Here is a 15101-nt window from a genome sequence, read left to right as displayed (position 1 = left end):
ACGTAAGGGCTATATTGAGCATTAAGGTTCTTCTTATTCCGTCTTCCGCACCGCCCACAGCAGGGGCCACCACCTCCCATCTTCAGGCCTTAATCAGTGGGCGGCAGTCACCTCGGCCCTGAAAAGGACCAGGCAGGAGCGCGCAGGCGCATTGAGGCAAAGTCTGGTGGGAAGCCCAAGCGGCCCGGCTGGCAGCCATCTTGGTAAAGGGCAGCGTCGACAGCTTCTCTACGTAATCAGTCTGCGCGACCGGCCGGCGACCGGCGGTCCATGGCGTAGAGTGGGCAGCCGCGGGGACTACGGGGACCAGTGTTTGAGGGGCGTGATGGGGGAGGCGGCTGTGGCCGCGGGGCCTTGTCCGCTGCGCGAGGACAGCTTCACACGCTTCTCGTCTCAGAGCAATGTGTACGGGCTGGCGGGCGGCGCGGGTGGGCGCGGGGAGCTGCTGGCCGCCACCCTTAAAGGCAAGGTGCTAGGCTTCCGCTACCAAGACCTCCGACAGAAAATCCGGCCCGTGGCCAAGGAGCTGCAGTTCAATTACATTCCCGGTGCGTGGCGCCATGGGGCTGGGGGGCTTGGAATGTAGTGCTGAGAAGGCTTCTGAGGCTCTGTCTGAGCCAGGTCACCAGGATGGGAGAATGGGATCAGGGTGATGGTGATTGAAGGGGGTCAAGGCTGGTAATCTGGAGGCATTGGGGTCAGAAGACAGGGCTGATAGGGGCCTGAAGTAGTTAGGGTTCAGGATTCCTCAGACTCAGAAACCAGGATCCCTCCTACCATGGTGATGGTGATGGTGATCAGGACTCACACCGTCCCAGAGGTCATGATAATTTGTGCTGGTCAGAGATGACTGAGTCCTAGAGGTCAGGACTCACTGTTGATTGGGAATATTGGGGTCACGGGTCTGCCTGAAACGTGAACTTTGAACTGTCCTCTCCCAGTGGACGCAGAGATTGTCTCCATCGACACCTTCAACAAGTCACCCCCAAAGCAGGGCCTGGTGGTGGGGATCACGTTCATCAAGGTACCCAGAGCCCTCCACCTACCCATTTTCTCCTCCTTACTGAGTCTGACCCATGTCCCTCTTGCTGCCCCTACTCTCCCCTGAGGCCAGTTTCCTCTCCCAGGATTCAGGGGACAAGGGCAGCCCCTTCCTTAACATCTACTGTGACTACGAGCCTGGCTCTGAGTACAACCTGGACTCCATTGCCCGTAAGTGTGGCCTGGAGGGAAGGAGGGATGAGGAAGGGGGTTGGGGGGGTGCTGTCAGGTCCCCTGTGCCCATCTGCCTGTACTTACCCCTGCAGAGAGCTGCCTGAACCTGGAGCTCCAGTTCACTCCTTTCCAACTGTGCCACGCAGAGTAAGTAAGCCACAGGTGTGATACAATAGGGAGTGTGTGTGTGTGTGTGCGTGCGTGTGTGTGTATGTGTGTTGGGAGGGCGGAGGCTGTAGCAAACTGGAGACCACAAACCTGCCTATAGACAATCAGACTAGTTTGTTTTTTAGAGCATCGTGCATTTAAGGTAGCCATGGGCCAGACTTGGCTGACGGGCTACCATTTTGTTATCCCTGAACTAGATAATTTGAGAGTGAATGAGCTCCTGTGCTCCAGATGTGTAGAATTCTCAAGTTCTAACGATCTAGATTTGGGCATTCCAAGACCCAGAAATGCCAATTTTTCTAGAGTTGTAAGCTCTGGGATTCCAAGATTTGAAAGTTCTACAGTTTGATGATTCTGAGATTCTGTAATATTAAAGCCCTAACATTGTCATATTCCAAGGAGATAGAATACAGACCGTCTAGAATACTGATGTTCTAGAATCCCAAAGTATAAGAATTCCATTCTAGAGCTCTGAATTCCAAAACACCAGCATTCTAGCAGAGGGGTTGGCAAACTTTTTCTTTTAAGGCGCAGCTTCGGGGTCAAATAATCTCTATCACAACTACTCAAGTTGGCCACTGTAGCAAGAAGGCAGCCATTGACACTGTGTAAATGAATGGGTGTGGCTGTGTTCCAATAAAACTTTATTCACAAAAACAGGCCGTGGGTTTTGGATTTGCCCTGCAGGTCATAATTTGCCAACCTCTGGTCTAGCAGATGAGAGTTCTAGAAACTGAAGGTTCTAAAGTACTAATGTTCTGGGTTCTACGATCTGGGTATTCTACCAATTCTGTAAATCTGAATATCCATGAGGGCAATTTCCAGAAGCTCTAGCATTTCAAAGGAGACAGAAAACAGAACTTCTAGAACACTGGGGTTCTAGGGTAAAAGAGGTGCTAGTGTTCTGAGGTTCTGCAGCCCATTCTAGAGCTCCATGTTCATTCCTGAATCCACATCCAGAATGAAGATTCTAGCAAGTGAGGGCTCTAGAAACAGAAGGTTCGAAAACGCTGAGTTTGTGATTCTGAGACTGGAAAGTTCTAAAATCTGAGATTCTGTGAGGGCTAGTTTCTAGAATTCTACATCCTGAGATCCTAGCTCTGGATCCAGTGTCTAGAACCCAGAATGTTAGGGTTCTCGCAGGCAAGAGTTTCTGCAAGAGGAGGATTTTAAAAGACACGGACTCTACCACAGTGGCATTCTAGATTTTTCTGCTTTCAGGGTCCAGGTTGGGGATCAACTGGAGACCGTGTTTCTCCTGAGTGGGAATGACCCGGCCATTCATCTCTACAAGGAGGTGAGGCAGGGCGAGGCTTGGTGGGCAGAGCCCTGCCGGGGCCACCATGGGCTGGCACGGGGTGCAGTGTGTGAGGCTGCCCACTGACTCCAAGCTCGTGGCGGGTCTTGGTTCCCCCAGAACGAGGGGCTGCATCAGTTTGAAGAACAGCCCGTGGAAAACCTCTTCCCAGAGCTCACGAACCTGACCAGTAGGTAGGAGAGGCCCTGACAGAGGCCAGTGGGAACCGGGGCAGGCAGCCTCAGAGAAATCAGGTGGTGGGAATTGACCCCTAAAGAGTCAGGCCCAGCGGAGGCCCAAGGCTCTACCGGAGGTGGGTGGGGTGGATGCTTCTAGGGAGGTGGGGGTGGGGGCTGGGGCCTGGCGACGGCCCTCAGGCCCCTCTGTCCACCCGTCCACCCCCAGTGTCCTCTGGCTTGACGTGCACAACCTGCCCGGCACGTCCCGGCGACTCTCAGCTCTCGGCTGTCAGAGCGGTTACGTCCGTGTCGCCCACGTAGACCAGCAGAGTCGAGGTGATGGCTGGGGCGGGGGCCCAGACACGGGGTGTGGGGCGAGGCCGGACTGGGGCGGGGGTGCTCGGGGCGGGGCCCTGAGTCCTCGCCCTCCACACAGAGGTTCTGCAGACTTGGACGATCCTGCAGGACGGCCCCATCTCCCGAGTGATCGTGTTCAGCCTCTCGGCCCCCGAGGGTGAGCTCCGGGCAGGGGGAGGCCAGGCCGCGGGCTCGGCTCCTCCACCCGCATTTGCACCCCTCTCCCCACATGCGCAGCTCCCCACCGTCCCTCCCTCCCCGCCGTGTGCCCCGCTCCAGCCCGGGAGCTAGTGCGCCCGTTCCCTCCCCACGGCGCTCCTGAATTTCAGATCCAGCTCCTTGCGCCTGTGGCGGGCTGATTTGAGCTTTCACCCTGGAGCTGAACTTCTGCCTTTCCCTTGGTGGTCTGACCTTCACCGCTCACACTGTGGCTTCCTCGGACCCCCCGTCTGTGGCCTCTTCACTCTGTCTCTTGCTGCCATCCAAGTCCAGGCTTTTCTCACGGACTCAGCGCCGTCCCCCCACTCGGCGTCTCTCCTTTCGCCCCACATGTTGATCTGTTCCTCTTACTGCGGTCTGTCCTTCGGTGGCGTTTCTCTCGGCCTCACCTCTGTGGTCTTTCTTCTGCCCCTTCCACTGTGGTTTATCCCCTGATGCTCTCACTGTGGTCTAACCACGGACTTCTGTGCTGTCACCTAACCTTTGTCTCTTCTAACCTGGTGGTTTAACCTTGGACTTTTTAAACTGTCATCCAACACCTCTCCCTCCTCCTGGCATCTGACCTCCATCATTCGCTCGTGGTCTAACCTCTAACCCTCCCCCTGTGGCCCAACCTCAGGGGTCTAACGTGTGTTCCTCTCAGGAATGGACGGGTGGGGAGGAGGGAGGAGGAGCCTGGAACCTGGCCCCTCACGCCTCCCCCGCCGTTCACATTCCTTCTCCAGAGACCGAGGACAGGCCACAGCGGGAGGAGTACAGCGTGCTGGTGGCCAGCATGTTGGAACCAGCGGTGGTGTATCGGTGAGGGCCACGGGGCACGTGCGTGTGGGCTGACCCCATGCCTTTGCACGGTGATCTAGCCTTGTCATTCTCCACAGAGAGTAAAGCTTTGGGTGTAGTGGTTCAGGGCTGGGCAGGTAAAGGTGTCTGTGTCCCAGAGAGAAGAGCACGAGTGTTTAAGTCTAGAACTTGTAGGGCATGTGCTGAGGCCTCGGGTGGGAACCGAGATGTCCAGTCCCCCTGGGGTAGGTGGCCAGAGCACGCTGGCAAGTGTTGAATCACAGGCTCCCTGTGGGAGGAAGCCCTGGCTTATAGGACCTGCCCGCTTCCGTGGTGTCAACACTCCCACCTCAGGGGATTGTGAGCCACCAGCGTGATGCCAAGCCGCTCACAAAGTTTCTGAAAATTTCCCGGTCGGCTCCCGTGAGCCAGTGCGAGCCAGCTGGGGCTGGGGCTGAGCTCTGAGCCTTCAGGGGGCCTCGTGGGTGTCCAGACTGGAGACAAGGGGCTCACAAGAAGGAACAGTGTGGGTTTCCATTTGGGAGCGAGACGGTCCCACCTCCAGGGGACAGTGTGGGTGTCCAGATCAGAGACAGTTTGAGCTCCCCTTGGTGGATATGAGGATGTCTGACTTGGAGACGAGGGTGTCCAGGCTTCAGGAGGAACAGCACATCCAGACCTGACCCATGAGGGTCTGGTGCTAAGGGTGGCGGGCACCGCGGTCGACCTCAGTCTCCCCACCGTGGTCTGACCCTCAGGGACCTGCTGAGCCGGGGCCTCGAGGACCAGCTTCTCCTACCTGGCAGCGACCAGTTCGACAGCGTCCTCTGTGGCCTGGTCACTGACATCGATTTGGATGGGCGGCCGGAGGTCCTGGTGGCCACCTACGGACAGGTGGGACCGGAGGGATGGGGCTGCCGTGGGCTGTGTCCTCTGCCTCCTGCCTCTTCCCGTGTGACCCCAATCCCCTGCCCCTGCAGGAGCTGCTCTGTTACAAGTACTGCAGCCCAGAGCGCGGGCTCCCCGGGGCCCAGCGTGGCTTCCACTTGCTGTGGCAGCGGAGCTTCTCTAGCCCCCTGCTGGCCATGGCGCACGTGGACCTGACCGGGGACGGGCTGCGCGAGCTCGCTGTGGTCTCCCTGAAGGGCGTGCACATCCTGCAGGTAGCCAGGGGCCCCTGGGACGGGGCCTTAACACCCGCCTCATTGAGGGCACGTTCTCACGGGAGAGGGGCAGTCAGGCCTTGGCCCGATCCCTCTGGAAACTGGAGCCTGGCCCCCCCTTCGGGCAACGGGGTCATTGGCTGCAGGCCCCCTCTTGGGGGAGGCAGGCGGTTCCTATTGGTCAAGGAGAAGGGAGGTGCTGGGGGCACTCACAGCCAGGGGTGAAGGGCGCTCAGCCGCAGCATCCGTCCCCCCCGGCCCCCTGGCCTCCCTCAGCCTCCCGAACGTCTCTACTGTGTTCCACCTGCTTTGACCGTGTCCCTTCCCTGTGGCCCAGCCTGCATCTGCCCCCGGGACCTGACCTGCGCTCTTCCACTGCGCCCTAACCTTGGCCCTCCTACTGCAGCCACCCTTTCTTCCACCTGTGTGACCGGCTTCGTTCTGCCTGTGGTCTGACCTTCAGCCTCCTCCTCCAGCTTTTTGCCATAGTCTAACCTCAAACCCTTCCCCTTTGGTCTGACCACTGAACTTTCTACTGTGGTCACGCCCACAACCTGTGGTCTAATGTCCAGCCTTCTCCTGTACTTTGACTTCTCACCCTCCGACAGCAGCTTAACCGCCCTTACGGTTTAATATCCAACCATTCCAATGGCCCACCGTCCAGCCTGGAGCCTTCCGTTGCTGTTTAACCTCCAACTAATATGTCTGACCTCTGACCTTTTCACTACGGCCCGGCCCCAGCCCTTCAGCTATGATGTACCTCTGTTTCCTGATCTGGTGTTTGCCCACCCCTTCCCTTTGGTCTGACTCCAGGCTCCTTTCCCATGTGGTCTAACCTGGGTTCTTTCTACTGGAGTCTAACCTTACTGTCTCCACTGCAGGCTTTGCTGGGGCCTTTTCCTTCAGTCTAGTCGTCAGCGGAATGGTCCGGGTTAGACCTCATAGAGGTAGAGGTTGGACCCCAGTGGAAAAGTCTGAGGTTGGACCACAGTACGTGGGACAAAAGTTAGACCCTCGAGTAAAACGGAATGAGGAGAGGTCTGAGGTTAGACCGCAGTGGACAGGGCTGTGGTCCATTTGTAGGAGAAGGGGCTTCCCTTCTGCTGTGGTCTCAGCCTCCCAGCATCCCTCATTGTGATCTCTTTCAAGCCATTCCACTGTGATCTCCCTTCCTTCCCTTCTGTCAGGGGCCAACTTCAGACCCTCCAACCAGGGCCTGGCTCCGTCCCTTGTGTGGCGGCTTATTCCTCTCTTTTCCACTTCGGTGTGCTCTTTCTCTGTCTTGTGGGCCTAACCTTTTCCACCAGTGTCTCAGCTTTGTTGCCTCTGCTGTGGACTGACCTCAGCCTCTCTCGGGTGGTCAAGCCTCACCGCCATGTAATGCGAGCTCTCTTTTATGTTTTTTTGTTTGTTTGTTGGGGTATAGTTGTTTTACTGTTGTGTTATCTCCGTTATGTTTTGATCCATCCCCGTCCCCTCCACTAAGTTCTAACCTCAGACCCACACATCTGGGGCTGGGCTTTGTCCCTTCCACTGGAAATTCACTGAAGGCCGTCCCCCTGGGTCTGACCTTCACCCCATCACAGAGACCCATTCTAAGCCCACACACAGACCTCCCACCGTGGCTGCACTCTCAGCCTCTGGGGGTTGCGGGGGGGGGGCGTGTAACCTGCACCTTCCAGCTCTGTCTCAGCCCTGTCGTCCTCGCTTATTCCCCACAGCACAGCCTGATCCAGGCCTCGGAGCTGGTTCTGACCCGGCTTCGGCACCAAGTGGAGCAGAGGAGACGTCAACCGCAGAGGCTGGGGGACAGGGTGGGTGCCGGGCCTGCTGAGACCCCGGCCTCCTGAGTACCCACCCGCTGCCCACCCCGGGTTCCTTGGGGTGCCCGCCTCCAGCTCTTCATGGCGGGGGAAGCATCCTGAAGGAGGCACTGGTCTCCCCAGACACCCCAGGGTGGTGGAGCGGTGGGTCCTGCTCTGGCTCCGCCCCAGCATGCCCTGTGACCCCCACTCCCCTCTCTGTGTCCCCATTTGAAAATGGGATGATCCCACCCCACCCCGCCTCTGTCCCCTTGAGACTAGGTCCGTGGTGATTATTTCCGTGTCCAGAGGAACCAAACTTGCACTCGTCTCCATTCTTTTGTTCGGCACACGTTTGATGAGGAACAATTGTTGCCAGGCTTTGTGTCGGGAGCTGGACTCACCCGGAAGAATGGAGGGAGGGGACTTCGGGGATTGGGGATCCAAGGTCAGACCCAGCCGCCGGACTGAAGTGGGACTGTAGTGTAGATTTCAGAGGAAAGAAGGGAAGTTAGGCACTATAGGAGGTTAACCTCCATAGGAAAGACTGTAGAGTATAAGGGAAAGGCTTGTAGGGTTAGACCTCCGCAACTGAACTGAGGTTAGACCCCAGTGGAGAGCTCCGGATCTGAGGTCAGGGCTCCGTGGGAAGATAAGGAAATTGAGCCTCAGAGGAGAGGATGTGGGCGGAAAGGACTGTCGTGGGGAAGCCATGGTCAAATTGTAGCAGGGAGTCTGAGGCCAGACCCCCTGTGAATAATACTGAAGTTGGACCCTAGCAAAAATTACTATGGTTACACCTTGCGCCAAGAGCCAAGGTTAACACCCAGCAGAAGTGATCAATTTAGATCTCAACTAGGGAGTCCTGAGATGAGCCCCAGGCTACACTGTCCTGGAAAGGGCTAAGGGTAGGCCTAGTTGAAAAGCCCAGGGGATTGGGGGACCAGGAAGTGGGAGACAAGGCTAATTCCCTGCCCTGTGGCTGTAGTGATTGCCCCTCCTGTGGCCACTTCCGTGGCACCAGGAGAAGGCATTGAGGCCTACATCACAGGGACCAGTGGAGGGTGGGGACAACAGAACAAATCTTGCCAGGAATAGGATCGGGTCGGGAGGGTGGGGGAGCAATTCCTGAGTGGGGTCCAGGCTGGCTGTGGGACCTTTCTGCTGCAGGGTTTGGGTGGGACCCCTGCTTCCTGGGGGGGGAGGGCAGGCACCATGGTCATTCTAGCCATCTGTCTACCTCCTGCCATGGAAGTCCACCTGTCAGTCTGACCATCTGCACCAACAGTGAAGACTAAGCTACCAGTGCCCCACAGTGGGTCTTCAGGAGGCTGGAGCCCACCAGTTCTTGGCCACCCCTGTCTTCCCCTCACCTCCCAGAACCCAAGTGTGGGAAATCGCAGGGGGCCAGAGCTGGGTCGTCTCCCTCCTCTCCTGGCAGTGGGCCCGGGGGTGTCCAGCCAGGACTGGCGATGGGCATGGGCCATGGGCAGCATCAGGGTCTCTCTCCTGCTGCCCGTCTGCAGAGGCTGAGTGTTCCATCGCCTCTGTCCTGGACAGGAGTGGGGCCCTAGGGTGGGATCTGGGGCATTTAAGTAGTGATGTTCTGGGTCTGTGAAGTGTGTGCACCGTTTCAGGACTCATGAGTTTGTGTTCCCGGCGCCTGCCCGGTCCTTCGCAGCTCGCCGCCTAACTTCTTGCCAGCCCCTCAGTCTGGGACAGTGTGTAGTGTAGCAGTTAAGGGTAGAACCTGAAGCCACACTTCACCACTCTGTGCCTCAGTTTCCCCATCTGTAAAATGGGGCTAGTAGCGTTTACCTCACAGGGTTTTTAGGAGGGTCAGTTGTGTCAACATGTGTCAAGCACTTTTTTAAAGTGTAACAATGCCTGGCACGTACTAAGGGCTGGAAGCCCCTTGTGAAAGGCAACTGTTGTTATTATTATTAATGGGTGCCTCTGTGGTTGTTTCTGGCTCGCTTTGTCAGCAGGCGCAGCATGTGAATTTGCATCTGACTCTGGCTAAAAACATTCTTGCCCTCCCCCCAGTTCTGGGAGCCTGTGACTATTTGTAGCTGTTTTGCCTCGTTGGCCCTTGTATGGATCAGCGAGTGTGTGTGTGTGTGTGTGTGTGTGTGTGTGTGTGTGTGTGTGTGTGTGTGTGCGCGCGCGCGCGCGCCCTCCGCCACTGTCCCTTGCCTGTGGTGCTGAACCCAGAGGGTGGGTGGGAGGCTTGGGCTGCTTCGTCTACCCCCACCCCACCCCCCGCCCCTCCTCTCTCCAGGCCCCGCCCCGGCTCCCCGCGCCGGCCTCCCCTCCTCCCTCTCTAGCCGACTCCCCCTCCCCCGAATCCCTCCCCCCTCCTCCTCTCCTCTCCTCCCTCTATCCCCTCTCCCTCCCCTCCTCCCTAGCTCTCCCTCTCAGTCCCCAGCTCATCCCTCTCTCTCTCTCCCTCTCTCTCTCCCTCTGTCGGGCGGAGTCGCCCACCACTGCCAATACAGTGCTGAGGGAACCTGCTCTAGGCTGTAGCTGCAGGTAAGAGACCCCCAGTTAGGGGGGGCTTGGGGGAAGGATGGTGTTACCCCAGGTGGGTGGAGGGGGGCATTTGAGGAGCCCGGAGCCGCTTCTCGCTGAGCTCCGTTATAGGGGATGGGGGGCTGCATATCCCGGGGCGCGGGTACCAGGGCCCTAACGTGCGGCAGGGGCGCCACCAGCCGTCAACATCCTCAACCCCTCCGGCGCTTCAGGGAGCATGGCGGGCTGGGGAGGGGGTGCCTCCTGGGCACTGAGGGGGTGAGAACACCCCACCCTGTCTGGGGCAGCACCCGCACTCCCGTTCTCCGCTTCCACCTCCGCCCCCGCTTTCCTGTGTCGGTCTCGTCTTTCTGTGTCTCCACATCTCTCAGGGGTCTCTGTCCTGCGGAGACTGGGCGCCTCTCCGAGTCCCTTTCCCTGTCTCCCTCAGTCTCACTCTTGTCTGTCTCTCTCTGTGTCTGGGTCTGTTCCGGCTTTCTGTCGCTAAGTCCTTGGTTCCTCTCTGCTTTCCTCTTTCGCCATCTCTGTGTGTTTCCCTCTGTCTCTGTCTCTACTGTCTCAGCTTTCCCGTATCTCTGTCTCTGTCCATCTCCGCGTGTATCTTCCTCAGTCTTCCCTGCTTCTCATCTCCATCTCCGTCTCTAGGACCTGGTCTCTGTGTCTCTCTCTTTCCTCTCCGCTTCCTCTCCCTGGTTAACTGCCTCCTACACACCTTTGTCTCCGCCCCTGGCAAGGGGAGACCTGGGGGAAGAAGACCCGCCCCGCCCCCTGCCGCCGCCGCAGAGTGGGCTCCCCCAGGAGGCACGGAGTCCCCCAGACTCCTCTCCCTTCCTCAGCCGAGCTCCCCCCATCCTCCCGGCTGGCATCTGCCCGTCCCTCCCCTGAGGATAGAGCTCCTCTGCTCTCCCCTGCCTTATTTCTGGCATCCTGAGGCCAGTCCTTCTTGCAGTCTAACCTGTACCCTTTGTAGAGGAGACTGAACCAGTCCTGCCTGCAATCTAACCCCCCATTCCTCTGCATACTGACCGGACCAGTCCCTGCTGCAGTCTAACTTCCATACCTCTTTTGCCGCTTGTCCGTTTCTTGACTCATTCATTCTTTTGACAGTTACTGAGCACCTTTCCTGCTCCAGGCACAGCTCTAGGTACTGGGCCAGGCCAGTCCTTCCTGCAGTCTCGCCTCCATCATCTCATGGTGTGGCAGCCCCAGACCTGTCTCCCAGTCGGGCTGGAGCTCAAAAGCTTCTCCACCGCGCCTTGGGGGCTCTGAGAGGGCCCTTCTGAGTCTAGAGTTCCCAGGCCAATACAGCCTCTTCTTTTCTGTTGGGAAGGGGGCCCCAGAGAAGGCGGGCGAGATGAGAGGTGTGGGGCTGAGTCTGTAGCCCACGCTGTGATGGGGTGAGGTCCCCGAGTGCCCACGTGGGATTCCAGGTGGGTTAAAACAAGCACCAGCTTAGGAGTCCCACACCTTGAGTTCCATCTCTTCTCTGCCCCTGACTTGAAGTTGCATGACTTGGCCAAGCTGTTTGCCCCTCCAGACCTCAGTTTACCCATCAGCGTACCATAGCCTGAACACTGAGACTGTGTGTGTCTGTGTGTGATCCCCAGGCTGGGACACTGTGGGCAGGCGGGAGAGGCTGGCTTACCCCGGAGCAGTAAGCATGCGTGTTTAGAAGGCCGTGTCCCCACCGAGAGCAGGCGGCGGGCACCCCCCGCGCCCAGGCTGAGCGCAGTCAGGAACCATCACCCCCCTTACCGATATGAGAGACTTGAAGGAGGGGGTCCCACCTGGCCTGCCAGACTGACTGCCCCACCCCGCTCAAGCGTGCAGTCCCACCATACAGATGAGGTCTCCGAGGCCCCGAGAGGTGGGTGAGGCAGAGCCGGGGCACTCACCGCTGACCCAGCTGGCCACCGGCCCACGAGGGAGGGGAGAGATGGCCCCAGGAGATGGTGCCCGCCATCTGCCCTCCAGAGTCCCACCCTGGCCTCCACCTGATGCTTTCGCCCCTGGATTCTAAACCCAGATTAGGTTTCAGGGCTGCTCATGGAGCGAGAGAGGCAGAGGCAGGAGCCTCAAGAAGAGGGAACCCAGCTGTCCCCGGTGACAGGGCTCAGACCTCGTGGTGGTTCCTTTAACAGATATTTATCTAGTGCTTTCTCTCCCTGACCCCCTTCTTCCCTAAGGCCCCAGGGACAGGAAACCAGGTTTTGCAGGAAAAGGCACTAAGCCAGGCTTGAGGACGGAGGCGGGAGGGACAGGTGGTTGGACTTGAGGGAGGACTTCCCAGGCCATGGCCCTTCCCTGAGAGAGGGAGTGAGATGCTATAGATGAATTCTTGACTCCCAGGTCGACCTGGTTTCTCCTGAAAGCTGGGGGGAGGGGAGGGAGAGAGAAGAGAGCGTGAGTCTTTGCCTTGGATCCTGGTGGGTTTGTAATTATGCCTAAGTCGTTGCTAATTAGGGGGCTGCTAATTAGATATATCATTAGGGGCCTTGCTGAGGGGGCTAATTGTGTGGTGGCCCTTTAAGAATCACCCCGCCCCCTGCCCCCCTACACACACACACACACACACTCTTCAGGGAAGTTCTGCCAACATTTTGCCTCCCTCCCCCAAAGGAGCCAGCTCCCAATCCGTGAGGACATGGGTGTATGTTGGGGGCAGGCTGTGGGTTAGACCGTGAGAAGAACTTTTCAGACAGAAATGGACGTTACCGGGAGAACTGAGGCTGGTGGCCAGGAGAGGGGTCGGGGAGGGTGGAGGCCCTGAGGACCCCTGCCTTCCTCTCTCAGTTCCATTTTATAGGCTACGGGGTTACCATGACAACACAAGGGTGGGGCAGGGGAGCTGGAAGTCAGGAGCACTCTTGGAGAGAGAAACTGGGAGCTGCAGAATGGGTGCTGGGAGACGTTGGGCAAGTTATTTCGCCTCTCTGAGCCCTGGTCTTCTCATCTGTGAAATGGCCGGGGACTCCCCAAAGTGGGATGGTGTCATTACAAACAGAGCGGCCACGGAAGGTGACATCTGAGTGGAGAGCTGAAGGAGAAGAGGGAGCGGATATGTGGGGAACAGTGTCCCAGGAAGGGGGAACAGCAGATGCAAAGGCCCTGAAGGAAGAACTTGCCCGAGGAACAGCAAGGAGGTGGTGTAGCTGGGGCCAAGTGAGGGAGGGGGAGAGAGAGAGAGAGATGAGGCCAGAGAGGGAATGAGGGGGCCAGATTGTGCGAGACCTTATGAAGCGGGGAGGGGACTTTGGTGTCTGAGTGAGGCCAGGGCCATGGAGGGTTCTGATCAGAGGGGAGAATGTGAACTGATTGGCATTTTTAAAGGAGACCTAGATACAGAAATAGCCACTCGAACCCAGGACCAGAGGCAGGAAGAGAAGTATTCACCCCACACCCACAGTGTGGGGTCCAAAAGCCCAACCTAGGACCTCATGTCACAGCTTCTAAGGAATCCTGCACCTGCCAGAGACCCGGGGATGCTGGAGACAGAAACCTGCCAGCATTGCGGGGAAGGATGTGAGTGAGAGACCCTCCAGCAGCCCCTCCCCAGCCCTACCTGAGACAGACAGGCAAACACCCCAGCACCTTCCACAGCCCAAATCCCAAGCAGGAGCCCTCCGACGCCAAGTTGGAAGCCATAGGAATCACAAAATGAGTTGAGGGCCCCCCAGCCCCTTGCCTCTCCCACTAACTTATTCAGTCTGTGTTCTTTTGCGCCTGACTTCACTCTTCCATGGCATGTCTGTGAGATTCATCTGCATTGTTGGGTGTATCAGTTGCCCACTCCCTTTTCAGTGCTGTATAATATTCCACCGCGTGCCTATTCCGCCATGCACTTCTCCATGTTCTTGCTGATAGGCATCTGGGTTGTTTCAAGAGGGGAGCCATTATAAATGAAGCTGCTGTGAACATTTGTGTATGTGTCTTTTTGTGTGTGTGTGTGTGTGTGTGTGTGTATGTGTCTTTTGATGAACACTTGACTTATTTCTCTTGGGTACATACCTGGGAGTGGAATTGCTGAGTCCTACGATGCTTGATGTTCAGCTATAGTCTCCTGCAGTGGTTTGACTCCCATCAGCAGTGCATGATGTCTTTATCTTTCTGTGTCTTTCTCTCTTGGTCTCTGCCTGGCGCTCTCTGTGTCTCTTTGTGACCCTGTTTCTTTGAATCACTGTCTCTCTTTGGCTCCCCCAGTCTCTCTCCTCCCTCTGTTAGTCCTCAGCTTCTCCCCTATTCTCCGACCCCAATGAACCTTGACTCCTGAGCAACAGGGAGGGGTTTGCTCCCCTCACCCAGACTTCCTCCTCCCCCACAGGACCCTGACCCCCTCCATGGCTGCCCTGGCCTTGGTGGGGTTTGCACTCCTCCTGGGGACTCCCCCATGCTCAGGGGCAGCCACCCCGACCCCCTCCCTGCCGCCTCCCCCAGCCAACGACAGCGATGCCAGCAGCATGGGGGGCTGCCAGGGCTCCAACCGCTGCCAGCCAGGGGTCCTGCTGCCCGTTTGGGAGCCCGATGACCCGTCGCTGGGGGACAAAGCAGCGCGGGCCGTGGTCTACTTTGTGGCCATGGTCTACATGTTCCTGGGTGTATCCATCATTGCCGACCGCTTCATGGCATCCATCGAGGTCATCACGTCCAAGGAGAAAGAGATCACTATCACTAAGTCCAACGGCGAGACCAGCGTGGGCACCGTCCGCATCTGGAATGAGACTGTGTCCAACCTCACACTCATGGCCCTGGGCTCCTCGGCCCCTGAGATCCTGCTGTCTGTTATTGAGGTCTGCGGCCACAACTTCCAGGCGGGCGAGCTGGGTCCGGGCACCATCGTGGGCAGCGCCGCCTTCAACATGTTCGTGGTCATTGCCGTGTGCATCTACGTCATCCCGGCCGGTGAGAGCCGCAAGATCAAGCACCTGAGGGTCTTCTTCGTCACCGCTTCCTGGAGCATCTTCGCCTATGTCTGGCTTTATCTCATCCTTGCCGTCTTTTCCCCGGGTGTGGTCCAGGTGAGCAAGGACCCACAGACATCTCCCTGGTGCATGTATGTCAGCAGAATCCAGAGGGGTGGCTCCCCGGGCTTGGAGAGTCAATGCCTGTATTTGCAGAAATGCATGCTCACGTTTGAGAGGGCCGTCGGGTATGGTTGTACAGGTCACGCACTGCACAGAGGCATTGGGCCGGAGAGGGCAAGTTGGGACTGGAGCCCAGCGGGTGCTCCCAAGCCAGATCTGGATGGCGCTGCAGGTCCTGGAAAGGGCTCATCTGCACAGTATGGGGCGCCATTTTGCAATATGCCCATCCAGAACTCTCACAGGGGGGCCATATGTGCTAGCAGAGTCCTAGTGATCTGTGTAATGCATACGACAGTCTAGCCAGGTAT

At 57.8% G+C, this 15101-nt stretch overlaps 2 protein-coding genes across 4 annotated transcripts in view; both read left to right on the top strand.

Annotated features, from left to right (window-relative positions):
- Positions 1-303: 303 nt before the first annotated feature.
- On the top strand, positions 304-7489 carry KPTN (kaptin, actin binding protein). Its single transcript, XM_082862861.1, has 12 exons — positions 304-548; positions 942-1024; positions 1128-1212; positions 1308-1362; positions 2605-2680; positions 2801-2874; positions 3086-3195; positions 3296-3373; positions 4161-4236; positions 4974-5109; positions 5196-5378; positions 7100-7489. The coding sequence occupies exons 1-12, from the start codon at positions 326-328 to the stop codon at positions 7226-7228; spliced, it is 1308 nt and encodes a 435-aa protein (XP_082718987.1). The 5' UTR covers positions 304-325; the 3' UTR covers positions 7229-7489.
- A 2064-nt stretch (positions 7490-9553) lies between these two features.
- SLC8A2 (solute carrier family 8 member A2) overlaps positions 9554-15101 on the top strand; it is a gene marked incomplete at both ends in the record, with an annotated part of 29760 nt that continues 24212 nt past the window's right edge. For 2 of the 3 annotated variants that reach the window (XM_082862712.1, XM_082862711.1), the window contains one exon: positions 14050-14727. In XM_082862712.1, the coding sequence (XP_082718838.1) occupies positions 14050-14727 (678 nt within the window). Of the gene's footprint in view, positions 9703-14033; positions 14728-15101 lie in introns of those variants that run through there. The other variant, XM_082862713.1, reaches the window with a different exon arrangement.

The sequence above is a fragment of the Leucopleurus acutus genome (assembly GCF_964270905.1).
Source record: "Leucopleurus acutus genome assembly, chromosome: 20".
NCBI classification, from domain to species: Eukaryota; Metazoa; Chordata; class Mammalia; order Artiodactyla; family Delphinidae; genus Leucopleurus; species Leucopleurus acutus.
The sequence above is the reverse complement of the archived record's forward strand: the minus strand, read 5'-3'. Positions and strand labels throughout refer to the sequence as shown.

Bases quoted from the DNA above. Each gene is read 5' to 3' on its own strand.
- KPTN (XM_082862861.1), top strand. From the start codon at position 326: ATGGGGGAGGCGGCTGTGGCCGCGGGGCCTTGTCCGCTGCGCGAGGAC. The intron at 3,196-3,295 runs GTGATGGCTGGG...CCCTCCACACAG, and splicing joins CGTAGACCAGCAGAGTCGAG to AGGTTCTGCAGACTTGGACG. The intron at 5,110-5,195 runs GTGGGACCGGAG...CTGCCCCTGCAG, and splicing joins TGGTGGCCACCTACGGACAG to GAGCTGCTCTGTTACAAGTA.